This window comes from Balaenoptera acutorostrata, chromosome 2 (assembly GCF_949987535.1).
Source record: "Balaenoptera acutorostrata chromosome 2, mBalAcu1.1, whole genome shotgun sequence".
Lineage (NCBI taxonomy): Eukaryota > Metazoa > Chordata > Mammalia > Artiodactyla > Balaenopteridae > Balaenoptera > Balaenoptera acutorostrata.
The window spans coordinates 184,449,683-184,470,337 of record NC_080065.1 but is presented as its reverse complement, the minus strand read 5'-3'; the positions used below and the strand labels follow the sequence as shown (position 1 = coordinate 184,470,337).

General features: G+C 61.7%; 1 protein-coding gene across 1 annotated transcript; it reads right to left on the bottom strand.

Annotated features, from left to right (window-relative positions):
- Nucleotides 1-1,207: 1,207 nt before the first annotated feature.
- ONECUT3 (one cut homeobox 3) lies at nucleotides 1,208-20,100 on the bottom strand. Its single transcript, XM_007176662.2, has 2 exons — nucleotides 18,915-20,100; nucleotides 1,208-1,500 (listed from the first exon to the last, which is right to left on the bottom strand). The coding sequence occupies exons 1-2, from the start codon at nucleotides 20,098-20,100 to the stop codon at nucleotides 1,208-1,210; spliced, it is 1,479 nt and encodes a 492-aa protein (XP_007176724.2).
- Nucleotides 20,101-20,655: the final 555 nt, after the last annotated feature.

The following is a 20,655-nucleotide window of genomic DNA, read 5'->3' as shown; positions in this document are numbered from 1 at the left end:
CGTGCTCATCTTCATTTCTGACCCTTCCTTCCCCTTTGTCTTTTTTTTTTTTTTTCTTTTGGCAAAAATCAGAGCAAGCAGATTCCACCTTGTTCATCATCTTCTTTCTCTCTTTGGAGAAAAAGCAGCAGCAGTACAGGTTCACCCCTGCGCCCCTGCAGGCCCAGCGCCGCTCCCCCGAGCGCTGGGAGGTGGGGGGAGTTCCGGGGGAGTTCCGCGACGCCGCGACCCCAGCGCGCAGAGGCTCAGGTGCGCCCCTGCTCTCCCGGGGCCCGTTTCTCCGTGGAATCTGGGTGTTCTCTTCTGTTTCCTGGGGTCTGTCTCTCCCCGCGCGTCATTCATCAAGGTGCCTAGCGGTAAAGTGAAGTGGCAGAGGGATGTGGGGAGGGAGGCGTCTGGAATTACCCGCTTGTTTGAGCTGCCGTCCCCTCCGGTCTGGGACAGGGTGGGGAAGGGTGCTCGCCGGTGGGTGCTGGGCGGTCGCCGCTGCAGGGCCCCCCCCCCAGACGTTAAGGCAGGCAATTCTTGGCACAAGGAATCCCGGCTGCCGGGAGGGGCGGCTGGGTCTTGGCTGCGGAGGCAGTTCTGCCGGCGGACCCGGGGTGGTCTTGGTGGGGTGGGGGCAGCGTGAGGCTCCAGGTCGACGTGGGCTTTGGCGACTTTGGAGGGGCTGAGTTCTCGGGGAAGGGTCCGTGGCGGGGGTTTGGGGGGGTACCGCTGGAGAGGAAGCCTCCCTGCCTCCTTCCGTGGGGTCGGGGGGCCGGCGAAGGAGGGGTTATTCTTTAAATTCCTTTTTTAAATACCCGGTTTATGTTTCTAGTATGTGCTTCTTGACCCGCTTTCGGGACGACACGTGAGCCCTGGTTTTCGTCGAGGCCCCCTGGGCGTCCTGCATTGAAAGGGAGCCCGGGAGCCCCTTTCTGTCACCCCCTCCCCTCTGGGGCGGGTGTGTGGAGGGCTTCCTTTGGCCTGAAGGGGATTGGGACGGAGGGAGGAGGGGGGCCCTTTTTGTGCACTTGGGCTGGGGGTGTGCTGCGTCCCTTCCCTGGGTGTGGGAACCCGGACGGCAGCCCCTCCAGGCGCCCCCTAGGGCGGGTCTCCGGGCCGGCAGGGTTGGGGCTGGGGGACGTGGGAGGGCAGCGCCCGGGCCGTGGAGGCTGGGAGGGCGCGGGAGGGGGGGGAAGGGGGGGGAAGGGGGCGGGGCGCCTCATGCCTTGGAGAAGGTGGCCGCGGCGCCGGCGGGGCCCCCGGGGGCCGCGCCGGGCTCCTCGGCCCAGCGGTTCATGCAGCGGCGCCGCGCGTTCATGAAGAAATTGCTGACGGTGTTGAGCTCCAGGCCGAGCTGCTGAGAGATGGTGACCTGCATCTCCTTCGACGGCCGCTTGTTCTCCTTAAAGATGGCGATCAGCGTGCGCCGCTGCAGGTCGGTGAACACCAGGCGCTGCTTCTTGGGCTGCAGCGCGCGCTCCTTCTGCTGTTCCTGCTCCTTCCGCTTGCAGGCTGCGGGCGAGCGGGCGGGCGAGCGGGACGCAGCGCCACCGCGCGGCCGGACGGAAGAAGACAGGCCACACGTCCCGGAGCGGAGAAACACCAGGAAACACACAGAAATAACGCGGGAAACGCGAGAGATGGAGGGAGAGACGACCCGGGGACAGGGCCAAAAGAGACAGGGAGACACAGAAAGAGGCCAGGAGGCAGCGAGTAGAGACCACCAGTAATGGAAGGAAAGGGGGGCAGACAGTCGTGGGCGGGGAGACAGAGACAGAGGAGGCAGATGTGGAGGTGGGGAGAAACAGAAGGGGACACAGTGTGAGCACACCTCCACAGGCACGGGTCGCCACCCCCTCCCATCCCCCTTCTGCATGCTGGCCCCCTCCCCAGCCTCATATCCCCAAACCCCTCCCCACCCCCCCAAGAATCCTGACCTCAAGAGCACCACTGGTGTTGGTGGCTTTCCGCCCTCCCTTCTGCAGCCCACACCTGGGGGGTGCTGGGGGAAATGACATGGAAACTCTACATGTGAGTTATTTGGCTCAGTGTAGACCTGGGTGAAAGAAGTGGTTAATTCATAGGTCCTTGGAGGTGTGTCACAAAACCCAGTAACCTCCCCCTGGAATGATGGGGCAAGAGGGTTCTCAGAAGGGGGTGACAGTCCATGCTTCCTTCCCTGGTGTCCTCTGGCGCCTGGCCAGCTCAGGGACCCTGAACCAGGGTCACATGGGCATCCACTGCCTGATTCTGGTATCTGAGCCCCCACTCTGGCCTCCCCCCACCAGCAGACCGAGACTGAGGTTTGGCTCCCCTCAAGTCCCCAGAGGAACTTCTGGAGCTGGGAGGATCTAAGGGGGGTTGCGAGGCCAGCCCTCCCTCTCCCAGGGCCACCTGGCACGGAGGACCGGGAAGGCCGCAGGAGGCTGCCCTGTGGTCGGTGGATGCTTGCAAAGGGGAAATGGCAACATCTCAGGGTGGTGGAGCTGGGCTGGAGCCTGTGGTCCTGCTCCTCCCCGCCCCAGCTCCAAAGCGGACCCCTCCCCTCAATGCCGTAGGGGCCAGTGGGTGGAAAAGATGAGCTTCACCAGCCACTTCCCCCCGGGGGCTGGTGACATCAGCACAAACTCTATCAGAGTCTCAGTTCCTCATCCACATACCAGTCAGGGGCAGTGGGCGGTGGACACCTGCCCTATCCTGCCTCCCCGCCAACCGCTTGCCCCAGCGACTCTGTCACCCCCATAGTGGCCGGTGGCACAGGCTGTACTAGCAGATCCCTGCTGCCAGACCTAGTGGCCTGCTGGGACCACACGCAAAGCTGGCTTTTTTTGGTTCCAGGACAGTCTGAACCCGATGACATGCCAGATCAATGTCCACACACGTCAGCAAAAATAAATGAATGTCCCCTGCACTGTGGCTCGTTTCTCGGGGACGACAGGTTCCCCTCCCTGGCCCCCTCTGACCTGGAACACACACGGGGCTTCTGATTGGCTGTTTCAGGTTTCATGATTAAAGAAGAGTGATGATCAGAGCTTACTGGACATTTCAGAAAAGCCTCTAATGAAGGAGAGAGAGATGAAGTGAGAAAAATGGCAGGAGGATTGAGGGGTGATGCTCTCAGAAGAAACAGACAGGTCAGGTACTGTTATAAGTAAGATTCTTGGAGAGGTAAGAGAAAAATACTGTATCCATGAAACAGGACCACGAAAGGGGAAGACAATGCTCTTAGAATTTAAGTATATAATAGCTGGAATAAAGTCAGCGTAAGAATTGGAACGTAGGGAATTCCTGGTGGTCCAGTGGTTAGGACTCGGCGCTTTCACTGCCAAGGGCCCGGGTTCAATCCCTGGTCGGGGAACTAAGATCCTGCAGGCCATGTGACTGAACCAAAAAATTAAAAAAAAAAAAAAAAAAAAAAGAATTGGAACATAAAGCAAATATCCCTGGAAATACAAGTGGACACAGAGATGGAAAATGAGGGAAAGGTGATAACAAAGTTAGAGGATGAATGTGCAGGTTTGTCATCTGAGCAAGAGGCCATCCAAAACTAGAGGAAGGGAAGCCCAAATAAATTTTATATATATATTTTAAAAATCCATGGCTGGAAGACGAGAGTTCAGTTTAAAAGAGCCCATGAAATGCTCAGCTCAATGAATGAAAAATAATACACTCCCTGAGGTTCATCCTCATGAAATGTCAGGGACCCAGGATGAAAAAGAAGATAAAAGGTCCCAGAGAGGAAAGCCACATGCCATTTGGAGACCTAAGAATCAGAGTGGCTTTGGGCTTCTTGAAAACTGGGAGCCAGTGGAACAATGCCTTCAAAATTCTGAGAGAAAACTGTATTCAGCTAGAATTGTGTGACCGGCCAAACATAAGCATGAAGGTGGACTAAAGATATAGTCAGACATTCAAGGTCTCCAGAAGTTGACTTTTCTCAGAAAGCTACTAGAGGGTGTGTTCCATCAAAATGAGGAAGTAAATCAAAAAAGGAAGGTGTGGGAATCAGGAAATGTGATTCAACCTAGAGGAAAAGGAAAAGAGTTCCCCCAAATGAAGAAGGGAGAGCCTGAAAGACAGCATGACAAAGGCACCAAGGGCATGGAGGACAGCCCCATTCAGATCAGAACAGAAGAACCAAGGGAAATGGAAATGTCCTGACATGTGTTGGTTTCGAATTCTGTTGGAGGATGTAGGAAGAGTTTGTGATTGGCAATCATTAACTCCTGGAAAAACAAACAGCTGTACAAGAAAGGAAAAGCAATCCTGGTACTGTATGAGACAAAACCTAGGAGATGAACAGTGTACCGGGCAGCCTTTTGTATACAAAACAGGGGAGTGAGAACATTTGTTCATATTTTATCTGCTTAAAGAAATGCTGGAAGGAAGCACAAGGAACTGCCTTGACCTCCCATCTCCTTGGAACTTGGCCAGCCTGCGAGGCTCACGAGAGGAGGCCACCTCCCCCACTCTTTCAAGGGAAAGCTGGGTCTCAGGCAGCAAGGCCAGGGAAGAGTCAAAACTCAGCCAGGCCTTTACATTCCAAAAGAGGCCTTTCTTGCCCTCCTGTTGTGATTGTCAATTCATTCATTCACTCATGCATTCATTCATTCTCAGCAATTTTCTCATGAATTCACTATGCATTTACACTAGGGACAGAGATACAAATGCTCCTTTGTATCAATGCTCTAGCTTGCAAGAGCTTTACAAGTCCAGTGCCTTATAATTCCATAGGGCAGGAATTTTCCTTCTTACTTACTCAGAGAAGGTAAGCCCCTTGCCCAAGGTTGCCCAGCAAGTCCTGGCAGGGGCAAGACAGCAGCCAAGGTTGACTGGCAGATGGGAGGGAGGTAAGATGTGGGTCGCCTCTTTGCCCCCAGCCTCCCCCTTCTCCAATCCAGAGCCTAATGGGGGCCCCAGAGGCAGAGGCTGGGGGAGGGGCCGGGCGAAGCAGAGTGGTGAAAAAACTTCGCGTTTTGTCGATCGCAGCAAAAAGAGGCTCCGCTCGCCCCCCTTCCCAGCGTTCAATCTAATTACAGCTCCTCACAGCCCGGATCGATCTGGGCTCCAGTCGGAGCTGTTTACCTCGAGCAGCTTTTGTCACCACTTCCCTCCCCCACAGACCCCGGCGGCGCCGGCCTGGAGGCCCCTGCCCCTGGCGGGGGTGTGAGTGCCGGCATGGGAGGTGCCCCAAAGCCCCCCAGCAGCGGGTCCTCACTATCGCTGCCCTGCCCCTCATCAATATGCCCCCCAGCGCCCAGCATCACCTCAGCCAGCCCTAAAAACCACTGCACCCCTGGAGGCAGCCCCAGAAGGAGGAGAGGTCTGGGTATGAGCCCCTTTCATAGAAGTGAAAACCAAGGCTGCCAGAGGACCGGCCAGGGAGCAGGGCTGGGGAAGAGGAGCCGGGGGAGCAGCCTGGGATGTGCTCATGGTACCAGCCAGCAGCCTCACACTGCGGTGCCACTGCTGCGGCCACCTCTTCCACGATGATCTCCAGTGGGGACCGCCACTGTGGTGTACCTGCATCCCCTCCTCCACCTGCACCACTTCTCCCTCCACCATCGTCTCCTCCACCTGAATCACTTCTACCACCATCACCTCCACCATCCCCTCCTCCACCTGCATCACTTCTACCACCATCACCTCCACCATCCCCTCCTCCACCTGAATCACTTCTACCACCATCCCCTCCACCATCCCCTCCTCCACCTGCATCACTTCTCCCTCCATCACCTCCTCCACCATCGCCTCCTCCACCTGAATCAGTCCTACCACCATCCCCTCCACCATCCCCTCCTCCACCTGAATCAGTCTTACCACCATCACCTCCACCATCCCCTCCTCCACCTGCATCTCTTCTCCCTCCATCACCTCCTCCACCATCGCCTCCTCCACCTGAATCACTTCTACCACCATCCCCTCCACCATCCCCTCCTCCACCTGCATCATTTCTCCATCACCTCCTCCACCATCACCTCCTCCACCTGCATCACTTCCACCTCCATCGCCTCTTCTGCCATCACCTCATCTCCACCATCATCGGTGTCCATCTACCACCATCACTTCCATCATCTGCATCAATTCCACCACCAGCCCCTCCTCCTCCACCATTACCACCACCTGTACCACCACCACCTCTCTCCGCAGCCGAACCCCGTCATCAACACCACCTCTGCTCTCATCACCTCCTCCACTTGTACCTCCACCACCATCACCTCCATTTTATCACCTCCACCACCGTCTCCTCCAAAATCCTCACCGACACCATCAAACCCCATCCTAGATTCCACCTTGTATGTGCCCAGCACAGGGGGACTCAGCCCAGGTTCCCTCACCAGGGCCACCCAGCCTGTGGTGGGGAGACAGGGAGTGGCCTCAGACACAGGCCCTCACCACCAACCACGGTTGCCATGACAGCCAGCAGAGGAGGAGCCAGCTGGGCTGGCCTGCGGGATTGGTGTGGCGGGGTGGGCCTTCATACATGCTCTGGGACCCTGGGTGGGTCAGTTCCCTTGCAGGGCCTGCCTCAGTCTCCTCAGTTGCAAAATGGGACATTCTGCCTCCTTCCAACATTTTTCAGGGCACATCAGCTGCCCAAGCCCTCCCCATCTCACTCGGCCCCTGGGCCCCCACTGCCTCTCTGTTCCCACCCCCTCCTGCTGCCCCTCACTCAGCTCACTCCTCCGTGGCCACACTGGTCCCATCCCCCGGCACAGTCCAACCTCAGGGCCTTTGCACTGGCTGCCACCTCTGCCTGCATCGCTCTTTTTTATTTTTAAAATATTTATTTATTTATTTGGCTGTGACGGCTCTTAGCTGCGGCATGTGGGATCTTGTTCCCTGACCAGGGATCGAACCTGGGCCCCCTGCATTGGGAGCACGGAGTCTTAGCCACTGGACCACCAGGGAAGTCCCTGCCTGCATCGCTCTTCCCACGTTTCTTCATTGTTCCCTTGCCTCCTTCCATTCTTCGCTCAAATCTCTTCTCTGTGAGGCCCACCCTGACGCCCCCCCCCGCCAATTTAATACTGCAACTTTCTCCCTCCTCTGCTTTTTTCTTTCCTTTTTCCACACCATTCTCCCACTCTATCCAGGGGTGCCACAGAGTGACGGTTTTGGACCCAACTTTCTCTCCTGTCCACCCTCCATGACCCCAGGGACTGAGAATCTGATACTTGGAGCTGCTGATTCCGAGATGCTCTGATCTTAAAGATGGTGGGGAAGATGATGGAGATAGAAATGATTCAGGTGGAGGAGGGGATGGTGGAGGAGGAGATGGAGGGAGAAGTGATGCAGGTGGAGGAGGGGATGCAGGTACACCCCAGTGGTAGGTACACCCCATCCTGTTTCCCTCATTGCTATCAGTCTTTTTGGAGTCCAGGGATGAGGAGGGTCTGGGGCTGGCTCCTGGGGGTCCCAGAGGCCCTGGAGGAGATCAAAGGCGTTACAGAAGAGACCTTCTTCCCAAATCAGCCGCCTCACGGGGAGCCCAGCAGGCACTAACGGCGGGCTTTTCGGCTGGTCTGGCCCGCGGTTCCCGCAGTGACTGGCAGGGCGGCCGTCCCCGCCCCAGCGCTGGCCGGGACTCCAGGTAGGAGGGTGGGCCCTGTTGGTCTGCGTTTCAGGTGGCGGCAACGGGAGGTGAGTTGGGGGGACCCTCAAGTCCCCTTTCATTTCAGACCCTCGGAGACTTGCTCCCATGGCACCTCTGTCCCTCCTGCCTTTCTAGAAAGTTGGTCGCCTCCAGGGGCCCAAGAGGGCAGTCAGACCCGCCCCCCACCGTGGATTACTGCGTGGTGACGGTCTCTGAGTCTCAGGTTCCTCGAATGGAAAACTGTCTTAATCATGATCTCTGCCTTGCCAGGCTCTGAGAAGGGGTTTAGCCAGAAAAGTCTTGAATGCAATGGTGGGGCTGAGATGAGGCTCCCAGCTCCCATATGGGGGCCCCGGGGAGGAGCTAGGCTCTGGGCCCCACTTGCAGGGCAGCCGTGAAGTTTCTCCCCCTCTCGGGGCAGGCCTCAAGCTTCAGCACCTTCCCTAGAATCTTCCTGGAGGGGGGAGGGATGGAGAAAATGAGGTCTGGAGTAGGGAGTTGGGCTGCCTCAGCCAGAGAACTCCTAGACATCCCTCAAGGCCCAGCCCCAGTTGCCCTTGCCCCAGGAAACTCTTCCCCTCACCCTCAGCAGAGCCCCAGTTCTCTCCCCTAGGAGCCTTCTGGTGCCCAGCACAGAGTGTATCCACAGGAGGCTGCTGGCTGGCTGTGTTGTCCAATGCCTGACACCCCTGTGTGGGTGGTAGGGGACTCAGCCCAGACTAGAAGACCCTGCGCAGGAAGACCCGGCTGGCCACTGCCCTGGAGGGCCCGGTAAAGCAGGGGGACCCCAGGGAGGGCCCTCAGCAGGGAGCAGCCTGTCCGCAGTCAGCCAGGGAGAAGCTGGGGCTGTGCAGCAGGCGGGGGAGGGGGGGTGCCCCTGGATTCAGTCGCCCCTCAGGGGATGGAGAGGATCAGGCCCGCACTGGAGGGAACTGGGGTTGCACCTGTTCACCCCCATCACCACCTGACAAACACCCATCTCCTTCCCCCTCCTTCTCCCCCCTCCTCCCCCAACTTCCCCTCCCTTTCTCTCCCCCTCCTCCCTTCCTTCCCCTCCTCCCCCGTCTCCCCCTCCCCTCTGGCACCCTGCGCCTTCCTCCTCTCCTCCTCCAGAGGCCCACTGTGGTCTGGGTGGGTGGCGTGGGGGGATGGGTGCCCCTGCTGTGCCCGTCCTGGGCCATCCCTGGCCCCAGCCGGCTGACCGCGCGGGAGTCTGTCTGTCCCCCATCAGTTGGGTGTGCCCGCCTGGCCGGGTGGAAGGCGGTGTGTGCGGTGCGGCTTTGCTGTACTGGGGGGGGGTAGCCACGCACAGCAGACCACACGCGTGTGAGGAACGGGGAGAACTGGGAGGGTAGCCAGAGGCTTCGGTGCGACAGGCAGACAGGTGGGCAGCGGGCGGGGACCTGGAGGGGCGGTGGGGACAGAGGCTCAGAGGATGTGGCCGGTCAGTGGGCAGCGGGGGAAGACCCGGGGGCCAGCAGGCCTCAGCGTGACGTGGGTTGGGGACACAGTGTGGATGTCAGACAGAGGAGGCAGTGTGAAGAATCAAGGGCGGAACGTGACTTGCTGGGTGTGACAGCCAGTGTGCGTGGTGCTGAACCCACTGGGTCTGAGTCTACAGGATGTAGGATGGGCCATCGAGACCCCCGGGGTGGCTCCCGTCCGTCTTCCGGCCTTGGGCCTGCTAGCTGCCCCACTGCCCTGCCCTTCCCCGTCAGCGGGGACGCTGGGCCTGGGCTCCAGGGGCCGAGTGGCCCTGAGCACACAGTCTGTGGACACTGGTTTCCTGGTTTATAGAGCGGGCCCAGGACCCCTGGTCCTGATGTCCCCATCTGTCCGTGGGGTTGAGGGTCCCAACTGCGCAGTGGTCGGTCGCCAGGGTTAGCAAAGCTGGCTCCAAATGCGGGCCAGGGCGGACCCCGCAGCTGCTCACTCCTTCCCCCCTCCCCCCTTCTCTCACACACTTATCAAGCGCCTCCTGCGTGCACTGTGTGCAAGCTCCCACGGAGCCTCGATGTGGTGTGAAAACACGTCACCCGAATAATCGCACAGATACAGGGAAACCGATGACTGACTGTTCCCAGACGGGGCTGCCAGCTGCCCCCGCTGTGCGGCTCGGGATGGAGGTGGGCAGGGTTGGGCTATCTGGGGGGGAAGACATGAGCCCGGCTAGGGGGGAACAGATCTGGGCGTGGAAGGTGGAACTGGAGGCCGAGCTGGCATCGGGGACATTTGGGGCAGTCAGGGAGAGGGGCTAGTGAAGTCCAGGGAGGAGAAGAGGCAGAAGCCGGGTGGCATCAGGAGGCTGACCCCCCCGCCCCGCCGTGAAAGCCTGGGTCTGACAGGGGAGGACAGCAGCCGGACGGCGGCCCCAGAAGTCAGCGATGCAGGCACCTGAGCAGTTGTGCTCGTCCCTCTGTGTCACCCTCTGTGCAGCGTCAAAGCCACCACGGAGCCACTCTTGCCTGCCCCCAGGGCCCCGGCCCCGTGTGCCTGTACCACCCCCTTCCCAGTATCCGTCCACCTGGGCACGGGGTGGTGGTGTGGGAGCGGGAGCCAGAGCCACTGTCCGGTTCCCTCCCCTCCAGCCACCTCCTGCGCTCAGCTCGGCTTCTCGGAGCAGACAATTCAATACGGAGCCGGGTCCCCGGCTGGGATGATGACCGGTTTCCTTGGTGACACGTCCCACCCTGGCCACCAGCTGCCCAGCCCCAGATGTGGGCCACATTGATGCCACCGCCCTAGCGGCTTGTCCCCACTGGGCTGAGCTGCCCTGAGCATCCCCCGCTGGCTTCCCCTGGCCAGGGACAGTGAATGACTTGCCCAAGGTCACACAGTGAGTCACTCGGAGGGGAGCCTGGAGCATGTACATGCCTCGGACCCCGCTTTATCCACACCCTGCACCCCTCAGGGCACCGGGAAGAGGTTCCCGTGGGTGGGGGGAGGGGAGTCATCTCCAGGGAGACGGTGCTGAGCCAGGCCCCTGCCCTCAGATGCGGGACCCCCTGGAAGTCTCAGCAGCCCCTCCTCTGTCTCCGATGCCTCTCCACTCTCTGCCCCTCCACCCCTCCCCTGCCCGCCAGGTCCACACCTCCCCCTCCCCTGCCCGCCAGGTCCACACCTCCCCCTCCCCCAGCCTCTGAACGCACCTTGGCTGTCACCCAGCCTCCCTCCCCACCCCCCCTGCTTCCCCTGATGGGATTTTAATGGCCCCATTTTCAAATTAGTTCTGAGCCTTTCAAAGACTTATCAGGGAAATGAGCGTTTCCACTGGGCTCTGGGCTGCCCCTCCCGGGGGGCTCCATCTGGTGGTTGCAACGCCTGGGGACGGGGGGACGGGGGTGTCCAGGGGCAGCTCTCACGCCTTGAGACCCGCCCCCCCATTCAGGCACTCGGGGGCAAACCTCATCAGCGGGTGCACACAGAGCTTTTATTTTTTTAAAAAATGTTAAGAGTCACAGCGGCCGACAGTTGGAAATGGATTTGAAAAAGATGACAGGAAAGGAACCTTCTGTGATAAGAAAAAGCATAGAGAAGCCAAAGCAGAAGAGGCCGGTGGGGGGTGGGGGGCGGGGGGGGGGGAGTGGGGGAGGAGGACCCAGCATTTCAGTGATTGGGAACCTAAGCCACAGATAAACTCACAGGCAAAATTGTCGTGCTGCACGTGCTCACTGCGGCCCTGGGGGCGACGACAAACCACCTGGAACGTCCTAAACGTCCATTGGGCAGGGACGTGGTTGAAGACAGAAGGAAATGGCCAAAGAGAATACTATGCAGCAGGCAAAAATGCCTTCGAGGCTCTCTCTTTCCTGATGTGGATGTGCCGGGTGTCGGTGAAGCAAAAGCACAGCAGAACCGGTGTTTTTTAAAAAGAGGAAAAGGAAAAGGAAAAGGAAAAGTACGTGCATTATGGCTGCCGGATTAAGTGTAACCTCTCTTTAGAAGGAGCAATACAAACTGTGGTTTACAGAAAGGGGACTTGCTCCACTTAAATTTGGAACTTGGCGAATGTGTCCCCTGTTTGAAAAAAATAATACAGCATTTTTTAAAGAACAGGGTGGGTAGACAGGAGGGAGGTGGAGGAAGCGAGCAGGGACTCTGCCGTTGCTCCAACGCGCGCAGGAGGCTTTTCTTTACGTGCTTCGTTCTCAGCCGGGCTGGGGATTCTAGTCTCCATTTGGGGAAACGGAGGTGCACAGGGGAAGCGCCTTGTCCACAGTCCCGGGCCTGACCGCCGCCGCGTGCATCCCTCCCCAAGCGCCTGGGCCCCCGCGCTGTGATGTCTGCTTCCAGAAGCAGTGACCCGACGTTTCCGAGCGCACAGCCAAGCGCGCCAAGTCCGTCGCCGCCCTGGGTTGGGCCGGAAGGAGGCGAACCCAGAGGCGGCTCCCCACGGGTGGGATGTGACTTCCCCCGGGGTGGGATGCGGGCGCTTGTTGAGGGCGCGCCGGTGACCCTGAGGCTCGGAGGACGCGGGTGTGCAGGGCAAGGGGCCGGGTCCTTACACTGGGCTGCGTGCGCCCATGTCCCTCCAACCTGTGGAGGGCGGATGCACGCTAGATCCTTTCGGGTTTGTGAGATCCCACGTCCGCTGAGGACAGACGTGCGGAACGCGGCGGCCCCGGCTGCACTCCGCGGCTTTGCCGGCACTGCGGGGCGGCGTTGGCCTGGTGGTGGAATCTGAGGCACAGACGTCTTCCCTAGTGGGCGCGGATGCGCTATGGTGCGTAGAAAAGCATGAAACCCGCTGTGCCTGCACCAGGTCCCCCATCACCTACCTCCGTCACCGCGGGCGGACGCGACCCTCTCCCAACCCCCCAGCTCTAGGGAGTGGGGTCCGGACAGCAGCTGCCCAGAAGCGGATGGGTAGGAGAGGTGGCCCAGCGGCTCAGCTGGGGGCCCCTGAAAAATTCCCAGGCGCCAGCGCAGGTGTCGGGGGAGGGAAGTGGGCTCTTCCCTGCGCCCCCAGCGCCGGCATGTGCCAGAACCCGACCGGAGGGCGGTGGGGGTCCTGGGCCGGCGTCTGCGCGCACTTGCCCTAGTGTGGATGTGGGCGCCTACACTTGTGTCCCGGGAGGATCTACACTTACATCCCCGTTCCTTCGCATCTCCGCTCGCGTTCCCCGCGTGCGTCTACACTGTGTCGCTGGCACGTCTACACTTCCGTCCCCTCTCTCCAGAAGCCCGCGCCGGTCATGGGCGCCTCTCCTTGTCCGTTTCCATCTGCTGACAATCTGTGGCTTTGTGCGTGTGACTCTTTAGGTCTAAACCCCCGGCCTACCCCACATCTGTCCATAGGGCAAGACATCAGCAGCAGGAGAGTCCCGTTTCCTAGCCCCACCATGTCCACACCTACTCAGAAAAGGGAAACTGAGGCCGCAGGTGTCCCTGGACTGCCCAAGGTCAGGTGGGTCTCCCAGGCTGCCCCTGGCTCCCGGCCAGCCTCTTCCCTCCCCCACGAGCACAGCCTTCCTTATTGATCAAGGGCCATATTTAATTAAACACTTGATTCAAACCAGCCTGAGCTTCCCTGGTTAAGCTGAGCTCGCTGCTGCTACGTACAAAGACTCCAGCCGCAGCGGTCCAGCCTCCATCCTTACAGCAGCTCTGGCTTCCCACCTCCCAGCCTTTGTCCTTGGTGGTTCCACCTGCATTGATGCAGGACAGAAAGTTAGGGCCGTGGCAGGAAGTTTCCTCTACTTCTGGGCTCTTGGGAGCCACGAGGCACGGTACTAAGCAGAAGAATGATGAGCTCTGACTTACTGTAAGAAGCCCCCTCCAGCTTTGGAGAGAGGACATCAGGGGAGGGAGTGGAGCCTGGAGACCAGCAAGGAGAAGGCAGCGGCCAGAGGTGGGCTGCTCAGACTAGAGTGGTGATGGTTGATAGGGAGGGAGTTTAGGGAGAATGGCTGGGTCTTGGTTAGTCCTAGGATTTTCAGCTAAGGACTTCAGAATAAAGGAGCCAAAGCCCAGCTCCAGCCCCTCACCCGGCAGATTCCTCTGTGTGCTTCTCTGTGACGTGGGAACGACCATCCTTGTCTCTCAGGCAGGAAGGGATTATCGGGACTGAGGTCCAAGGAGGGCTGGACCTCCAGTTCAGGGCCCAGGTTCCCCCTGAGGGCTGGCAGCCAAGAGGGGGCAGTTCACCAGGAAAAGCAGAAGCGGGTGGTTCTGAGTTCGGCAGGAGGACACTGGGACCCGGCCCCCATCCCCAGGGTCTCTGGTGGTCCCTGGGGGGACTCATATGGGTCCGTGATCCTGTCCAACTCTGAGTCGGAAGGAAAAGTGCAGGCCTGCCCTCCCGGCCCAAGGGTCACCCAAGCGGTTTGTAAACTGGACCTTGACATGACCTTGAGAGCCTCCCTCCTGTCCCTGGCCTCAGTCCACTGAGCTCCCCTCCCAGCCTTTGTCTCTGCTGGGCCACCTGCCCGGAATGTCCCCCCATCTCTGAGGGAGGTGGGAGCCTGAGCATCTCAAGCCCCATTTACTAAAGGCTCTGAGTCACCCTGAGTGTGCAGCTTTGGCAAGCACCTTTCTTTCAGCCTTGGCTTGCTGGTCTGTAAAATGGGCTCAATATCCAAACTGGCTTAAAAGGTCCCTCATTTCTGGTGAGTGAACCGAGGGGGAGGGGGAGGGCTTCCGGGCATCCCAGCCCGCCCCCTCCATATCTGACAACCTACCCCTCTCCTCTCCTTCCCCCTCTGCATGGAAGTGGAAGCCAGAATCAGTGAACCTGGGCAGGGTACTGGTGCCGCCCCACTTGGGTCTTGTGGTCTAGAAGGAGGGACTGGTTTGGGGGACCCAAGGCATCATGCACAGCCCCTCATGGCCCTGGCACACACAGCCCCAGACAGTATCCCCCCACTCCCTGCTTCCCTGAGGAGGCCTGCAGTGTCCCCTCCAGGTCCCAGACCCCTTCTGGCTCCCCTGCCCACTCTCTGTGGGTCCCACAAAGCACAGGCTGCCAGGTCCTCCCTAAAGACAAGGAGATGTGGGTGTGAGTGGGTGATTAAGCAATGTGGCCTCAGGGTACAGGGTCTGTGAATACATTCTGAGGGGCTCTGGGGGGGGGCCAGGGTTGATAAGAAAAACCTCAACAAACACCTAGGAGGTGGTATCTGATTCTGTCCATTTCTCAGATGAGGAAACTGAGACTCAGACCCTCACCCAAGATCAGTCAGTGACAGAGACCGGGTGAGGCCAGGTCTCCAAATTCTCTGCTGGGGTGGCTTTTTGGAGGGGTCTGTAAGAGGTGTGGACCCTTGTGGGTGGATCAAGGTCAGGTTTTACTGAAGGTACATTGGTCTTTGTGGGGGTGGGGGGATGGGGGGAGGGGAGAGGGGGTCAAGAGTGCTTGCGGGGGGATGGATAGTGTCCCCCCAAGTGGGACTCCGGAATTGGACCTTGTGGGTTGAGTCTCTTCAGCCTCAGGACCCCCCCCCATTCAACACCTATCCGGGGATGGTGGCTGCAGAATGGGGGGAGGGGTGGGGGAAAAGCCTGTCCTAGCCTGGCGGGGGGCAGCTGGTGTGCCCTTCCCCTTTCCATCACCATCCCTTCCAGACTCCAGGCCCCTGGCCACCGCACTGCAAAGCCACCGCCAACCCTGACATCTGCCCTCACCGTGCCCACCCCTGTCACCTCCGGAAATGGCTCCCTCTCTGCCTCAGTTTCCCCCACAGCCAGTCTCCCACAACCTTCAGGGATTCTGGGTCTGGGGCTCATCAGCAGGCGAGAAGGAGGAGGAGGAGAGGGCCCTTCTTTCAATCGCCACCATCTGATATTTTATATATATTTTCTGATCAGTTACAAAAAAATACTTTTCCTCCGGAGTTGCAATTTAAACAATATTTGAAGACGGCCGAAGTTATCGACCCGGCGACGGTGATGAATTAGAGACGGTAATTCGAATTCATCGACCGCCCCGCCCCCGCGGAGTCCGCCAGCCCCTCCCCCAGCCCCTCTCCCGTAATTACTGTTTGAGACAGAGTCGGGGAGGGCTTCGAAGAGGCGGCGGCTCCGAAGCTGTGGGACTGAGGATCCTGGGGTGGAGTAGGGCTAGACCCCCCCCAAGGGCAGTGGGGTTGGGGGGGCTGCAGGATGGGCCATCCCCAGAATCTCAGAATGTCAGACCCAGAGCCTGGCTCCCCCAATGCACACACATTGTACAGGTGGGCAAACTGAGTCACAAAGAACAGGCAGGCCTGGGGGCAACGGAGTGGGGGACCCTCAGGTCTACCTGGCCAGATTTCTTGGGTGCTTCAGAGAAACAAAGAAACTGCTCTTCTCTCCTCAGCCCCAGAGCCGGGAAGGAGAGAGGCGGGGGAGCTGGGAGGTGACAGGATCCAGACTAGTGGAAGCCAGCAGACGGGCAGCCGCTGGGACCTCTCAACTCCCCTTTCCAGTCTCTCCTTTTCTGTCTCTTTGTCTCTCTCTTTGACTTTCTCTCTTCTTTTTTTTTGCCACTCTCTGTCCTTCCTTACCTATCTCTCTTTCTCTCTGTCTCTGCGTGTGTCTTTCTCCCTCCTGGTCCAGCGCAAGGACGGGACTACCGGACGGGACGTCCGGAGCAGCTCGGCCAAGAGGCGAGGCCGGAGGAGGGCCAGCGCGAGGGGGTGGGACTGGAACGCGGAGCTGCAGGGTCCCGGGAAGGTGGGCGGCTTTCGCTGGGCCCGGGATGGGGCGGCGGAGGAGGGAGGGCGGCGGTGAGTGCTCCCTGCCGGGGTTGGACTGTGCAGGTCTGGGCGCCGGGAGGTGCTTTGTGCTGTCGCTTGTGGGTCGGCGCGTTGGGGAGGGATGCGCCCCGCCTCCCCCGCCAACCGCTGCGATTTGCCGCCACTTAACCGCTTTTCATTTGCGCAGCGACCGGAACTAAAGGCCTCTCGGCCGGTGGGTGCCTAATTACCCCGGCCCGGCCACCTCTGACATCCTAAGGCCAGCCCCGCGCTGTGGACAGGGTCCTGAACGCGCTAGAGGTGTGGCAGGGGCCCAGGGCCGGGCGCGCGGACCAGGCGGACGGGGCGTGGGGTGGGTGGGTCACGCGTGGGCTGCGGCCTGGAGGAGTCGGGGACAGGCCGGGTGTCGCGGTTCAATGTCCCCTGGGCCTGAGCATGTGCCAGGTCCTGCGCTCATCCCCTCCATTTCCCCCACGTACCCCTGAGACGGCCACTATTCTGACTCCCACTTCAAAAGGGGAAACCGAGGCTCAGAGAGGTGAGGCGTCTGGCTGCCGCCGCAGAAGTCGGGGAGGCCCGGCTGGGATGCAAACGCAGCCTCAGTTTCCCCTGCCCTCCCCGTACTTACACCGACTCTGGGAGCTAGTGCCCTGATGGCTGGCGCTGATCCCTCACAGCAGGCACCCGCCACAGGGACTTCTCACCTGAGGCTTGTCATTCTAAGACGCCCTGGCCAATCTGTTGGGTGGCCCCGAAGTGTGCCACTCAAATACCACAAAGAGGTCCAGTTAGTTACATGACAGTGACGGTGGACAAAAATGGAAAGTGGTGTGTCCTTTGGGTACACGCGTGTCAGACACAATGTCCCCAAAATACATGTGCGGGGGAGGAGGCCGAAGGTGGCCAGTGTGCAATAAGTCAAACCTCACAAGTGACCCCATTCATTGAGGGCTGCTTAGTACCTGAGCGTCAAAGCCATGCCTTTGGCCTGCTCCCTAATCACCTGCATCACACACGGCAGGCTGTAGCTGTGTGTTGGTGTGACTGAGTGTCCCCTGTGAGCACACCTGTGTCACTGCATGTGTCATGAGCAGGACAGAGTGGGTACTGCCCTTACACAAGACCGTCCAGGTTCCTGATGCCAGTTCTAACATTTCATGGCCACCTTCCCACGCACTTGGTTACCTGCCACATAAAAGGAGGATTTAGTCCCCCATGTGGAGAATCTAGGAAGCCTATCCGAGGCTCAGGCAGTCACCTTGCTCTGCAGAAGGGGCAACTGAGGCCCGCGTGTGGGTGCAGGTCCCCCAGGTTGTCCAGGACGCCTGGGGGGAGGGGAGCAACGAACACCGACCCTTCTCCATCCCCCAACGGCACCCCCTCTTCCCCAGCCCCCCTGCCCGGCCCCTCACAGCCAAGTCCCTCCCTGCCTCCCCGCTTACGGGGTGCCTGCTTCGAGCCCCAGCCCACTCCATCCAGCCCCACTCGCCCCTGTGCGCAGAGAATCGATCGATCAGGCGCCCGGGGCCGCTATTGTCCCCACCGCTGGGGCGGCTGCGGCGGCTGCAGCCCCTCCCCAGAGTGGCCAGGAAAAGACCCCCCACACACAAGCCAGGCCACCGTGGTGAGAGTGGGGGCTCTCCTGCCACCCCACCCCGCACACCCAGGAGAAGGGGTCCTGGCCGTCGGCTCTCTGGGGGCAGATGTGGACCCAGCTGTTGTCAGCTGGGAGGGAGGAGGGAGCGAGGGGGGGGGATAAGCATCATTGTGAGTGAGACACGGAGACAGAGGCAGAGAGAGGTAGAGAGGGAGCGGGACAGAGAGAAGGAGAAAGAATGAGACCAGGAGGAAAAGGGAGATCGAGCAAAAAAATAGACCCCAGTTCGCCGGACAGAAAGAGAAGTAGAAACGAGAGAAACACAAAACGGAAAAGAGGCCGGTGGGGTGCGCGCACCCTAACCAGGAGCAAACGCGTGGGGCGGGCGGCCGGCTGGGGTGTAAAGGCCTCCGGGCCGCGCGGGCCGAGGGTCCCCCGGGCTGCCCCTCCCCCGCCCGTTCTCAGGTGACCTTTGCCAGCGGCCGGAGAGGGGGAGGGGGCTATCGATCGCGGAGGCCCAGCTACAAAGAAGCGCGCGCTGGGGCCGGGGGCTGAGCGCGGGCCCGGCCCTGGCTGCTAAGGTTCTGGCACCCGGTGCACAGTCCCGGCGCTCTGCCCCGGGGCTGGAGGCGCAGCGAGGGGCCGTTTGGGAGGAGGGGAGTGGCACCCCGAGCTGAAAGCGGCGGCGCGTCTGGGGCACCCACCCCCTAAAACACACACACACACATCACACACACAATGAGCGACCCTGCTGGCAGCTTGGGGATCCTCCAGCAGTCTAAAAAGGGTCCAGGGACCCCCTCCCAGTTCCCGGAGGGGCTGGGCGGGAGTCTACGGGAGGGACGGCGGCACAATTCTTTTCCCCCTTTTGCTGACGGAACTGACGGGCAGGGGTGCAGATCACGCTCTAGCCTCCTGCAAGGGGGTCCAGAGAGGGCGGCGGGGCGCAAGGCCGCCGACTGGGGAGGGAGCCGGGGCTCTCCGCTGCCGCACTCCTTGGTGCTGGGGAGCCCCGAGCCGGACCCCTAGGGTCGGGCGGTACGCGCCGCGCTCCTACCTGCGAGGCGCAGCGCCGACATGCGCTGGAACTCGGGCTCTTGCAGCCACTTCCACATCCTGCGGAAGGTCTCGCGGCCCGACTTGAGCTTGCTCCAGGGCTTGGGGTTGCGCAGCAGGTCGGAGAGCGTGCCCTGCGAGCGGCACAGGATGCGCTGCGCGAAGATGGCCTGCGGGATGCTGTAGCGCTTCAGCTCCGCCGTGATGCGCTGCGCCACCTCCTTGGTGTTGATCTCCTCGGCCGCCGCGCCCGCCCCGGGGCCGCCGCCTCCCGCGGCCGGGCCGCCGCCGCCGGAGTGAGGCCCGTGCGCTCCGGCCGCCGCCAGCCCGCCCAGCGGCGCCAGCAGCCCGCCGGTGCTCCCGGCGCCCGAGCTGCTGCCGCCGCCGCCGCCGCCTCCGGGCAGCCCGCGGGCCAGCGCGTCCTCCGCGCGACCCAGCAGCGCGGCGTGAGGCTCGAAGGCGGCGGGCGGCAGCAGCTTGTCCCCCGCCAGGTGGCCCGGCGCGCCATAGGCGGCCAGCGGCGGCGGCGGCGGCGGCGGCGGCGGGGGCTGAGGGGCGCCGTGCAGCGCGGGCGGCAGTGCGTTGGGCAGCGGCGACAGCGGCGACCCCATGGCGGGCAGCTCCTTGCCGTAGGGCCCGTAGAGGTGGCCCACGGAGGCGAGCGCCGCGCGTTCGTCGCGCATGAGGGTGAAGCTGCCGCTCACGCTGGCCGCGAGGCGCTGCGGCGGGGGCGGCGGGGGCGGCGCGGCCGCCGGGTGCGGGTGCGAGTGGGGATGGCCGCCGTGCGCCCCGGCTACGGCCGCGGCCGCCGCGTGCTGGTGGAACTTGTCAGCCACGGCCGCGAGCGGGGGCAGGTGCTGCAGGGGCGTGAGCGTCGTGTAGGTGCCGCCCAGGCCGGGGGCCTCGCAGGCCATGCCCATGGCCGGGTGCAGCGGGCCCGCCAGCTCCCCGCGGAAGTCGGCGCCGCCGCCCGCGCCGCTCGAGCCGCCCGCGCCCCCGGCGCCGCCGCCGCCGCCGCCGCCGTCCAGCAGGCTCGCCATGCCGGCCACCAGGCCGGGGCGCCCGGGCGCCACCAGGCCGCGGTGCGGCGCCGCCGCCGAGCGCGCGTGGCTCGGGCTCAGCAGCTCGCCCGCCTGCGCATGGGCCACGCCGTGCAGGCCCCCCAGGCTCTCCAGGCTCAGCTCCATGCTCGGCCGCCTCGCGCGGGCCCCTCGCCGGCTCGGCCGCCCGCCCGCCGCGCGCGCTCCTTGGCGCCGGCCCGGCGCGTTCAAGGCCGACGCATGGCCCCCGCCCGCTCCCCGGTGGCTGCGCGCGAGGCTGCCCGGCTGAGCGGCGCACGGCCCGGCCCGGCTGAGAGCGCGGCCACCAGGATGTGGCGGGGGAGCGGCCACCGGCGCCCGGGCCCGGGTCTGACGTCAGTGCCCCCGCCCACCGGCTCCCCTCGCCGCCGCCTCCCGCCACCTCGCTCTCTGCCCGCCCCGGCCCCTTTCAGTGCCAGGCAGGCCGGAGTGGGCCAGACTCCGGGCTTCTGGGGTCCCCTGCCTCTGTCTCCGCCGTGCCCCCTGGGGACTGGTCGTACCCGAGGACAATGGGCGGGGGTCGAGGACAGACTCTGCCGAGGTGGGACTGGGGACCTCGTCTCTGGGTCTCTGATTCCCTGTCTCTCCCGAGGGTCGTGAAGGTTACTTTCCTACCTGGCACCCATAAGTCCATCTTTAGGGAGTGCGCAGGAGTGTGGCAGA

What these genes read in the sequence shown, in the direction of transcription:
- ONECUT3 (XM_007176662.2), bottom strand. Translation starts at nt 20,100, where the DNA reads ATGGAGCTGAGCCTGGAGAGCCTGGGGGGCCTGCACGGCGTGGCCCAT. An exon ending in GTCGGCGCTGCGCCTCGCAG is followed by an intron (nt 1,501 to 18,914) that starts GTAGGAGCGCGG and finishes GCTCGCCCGCAG; the next exon opens with CCTGCAAGCGGAAGGAGCAG.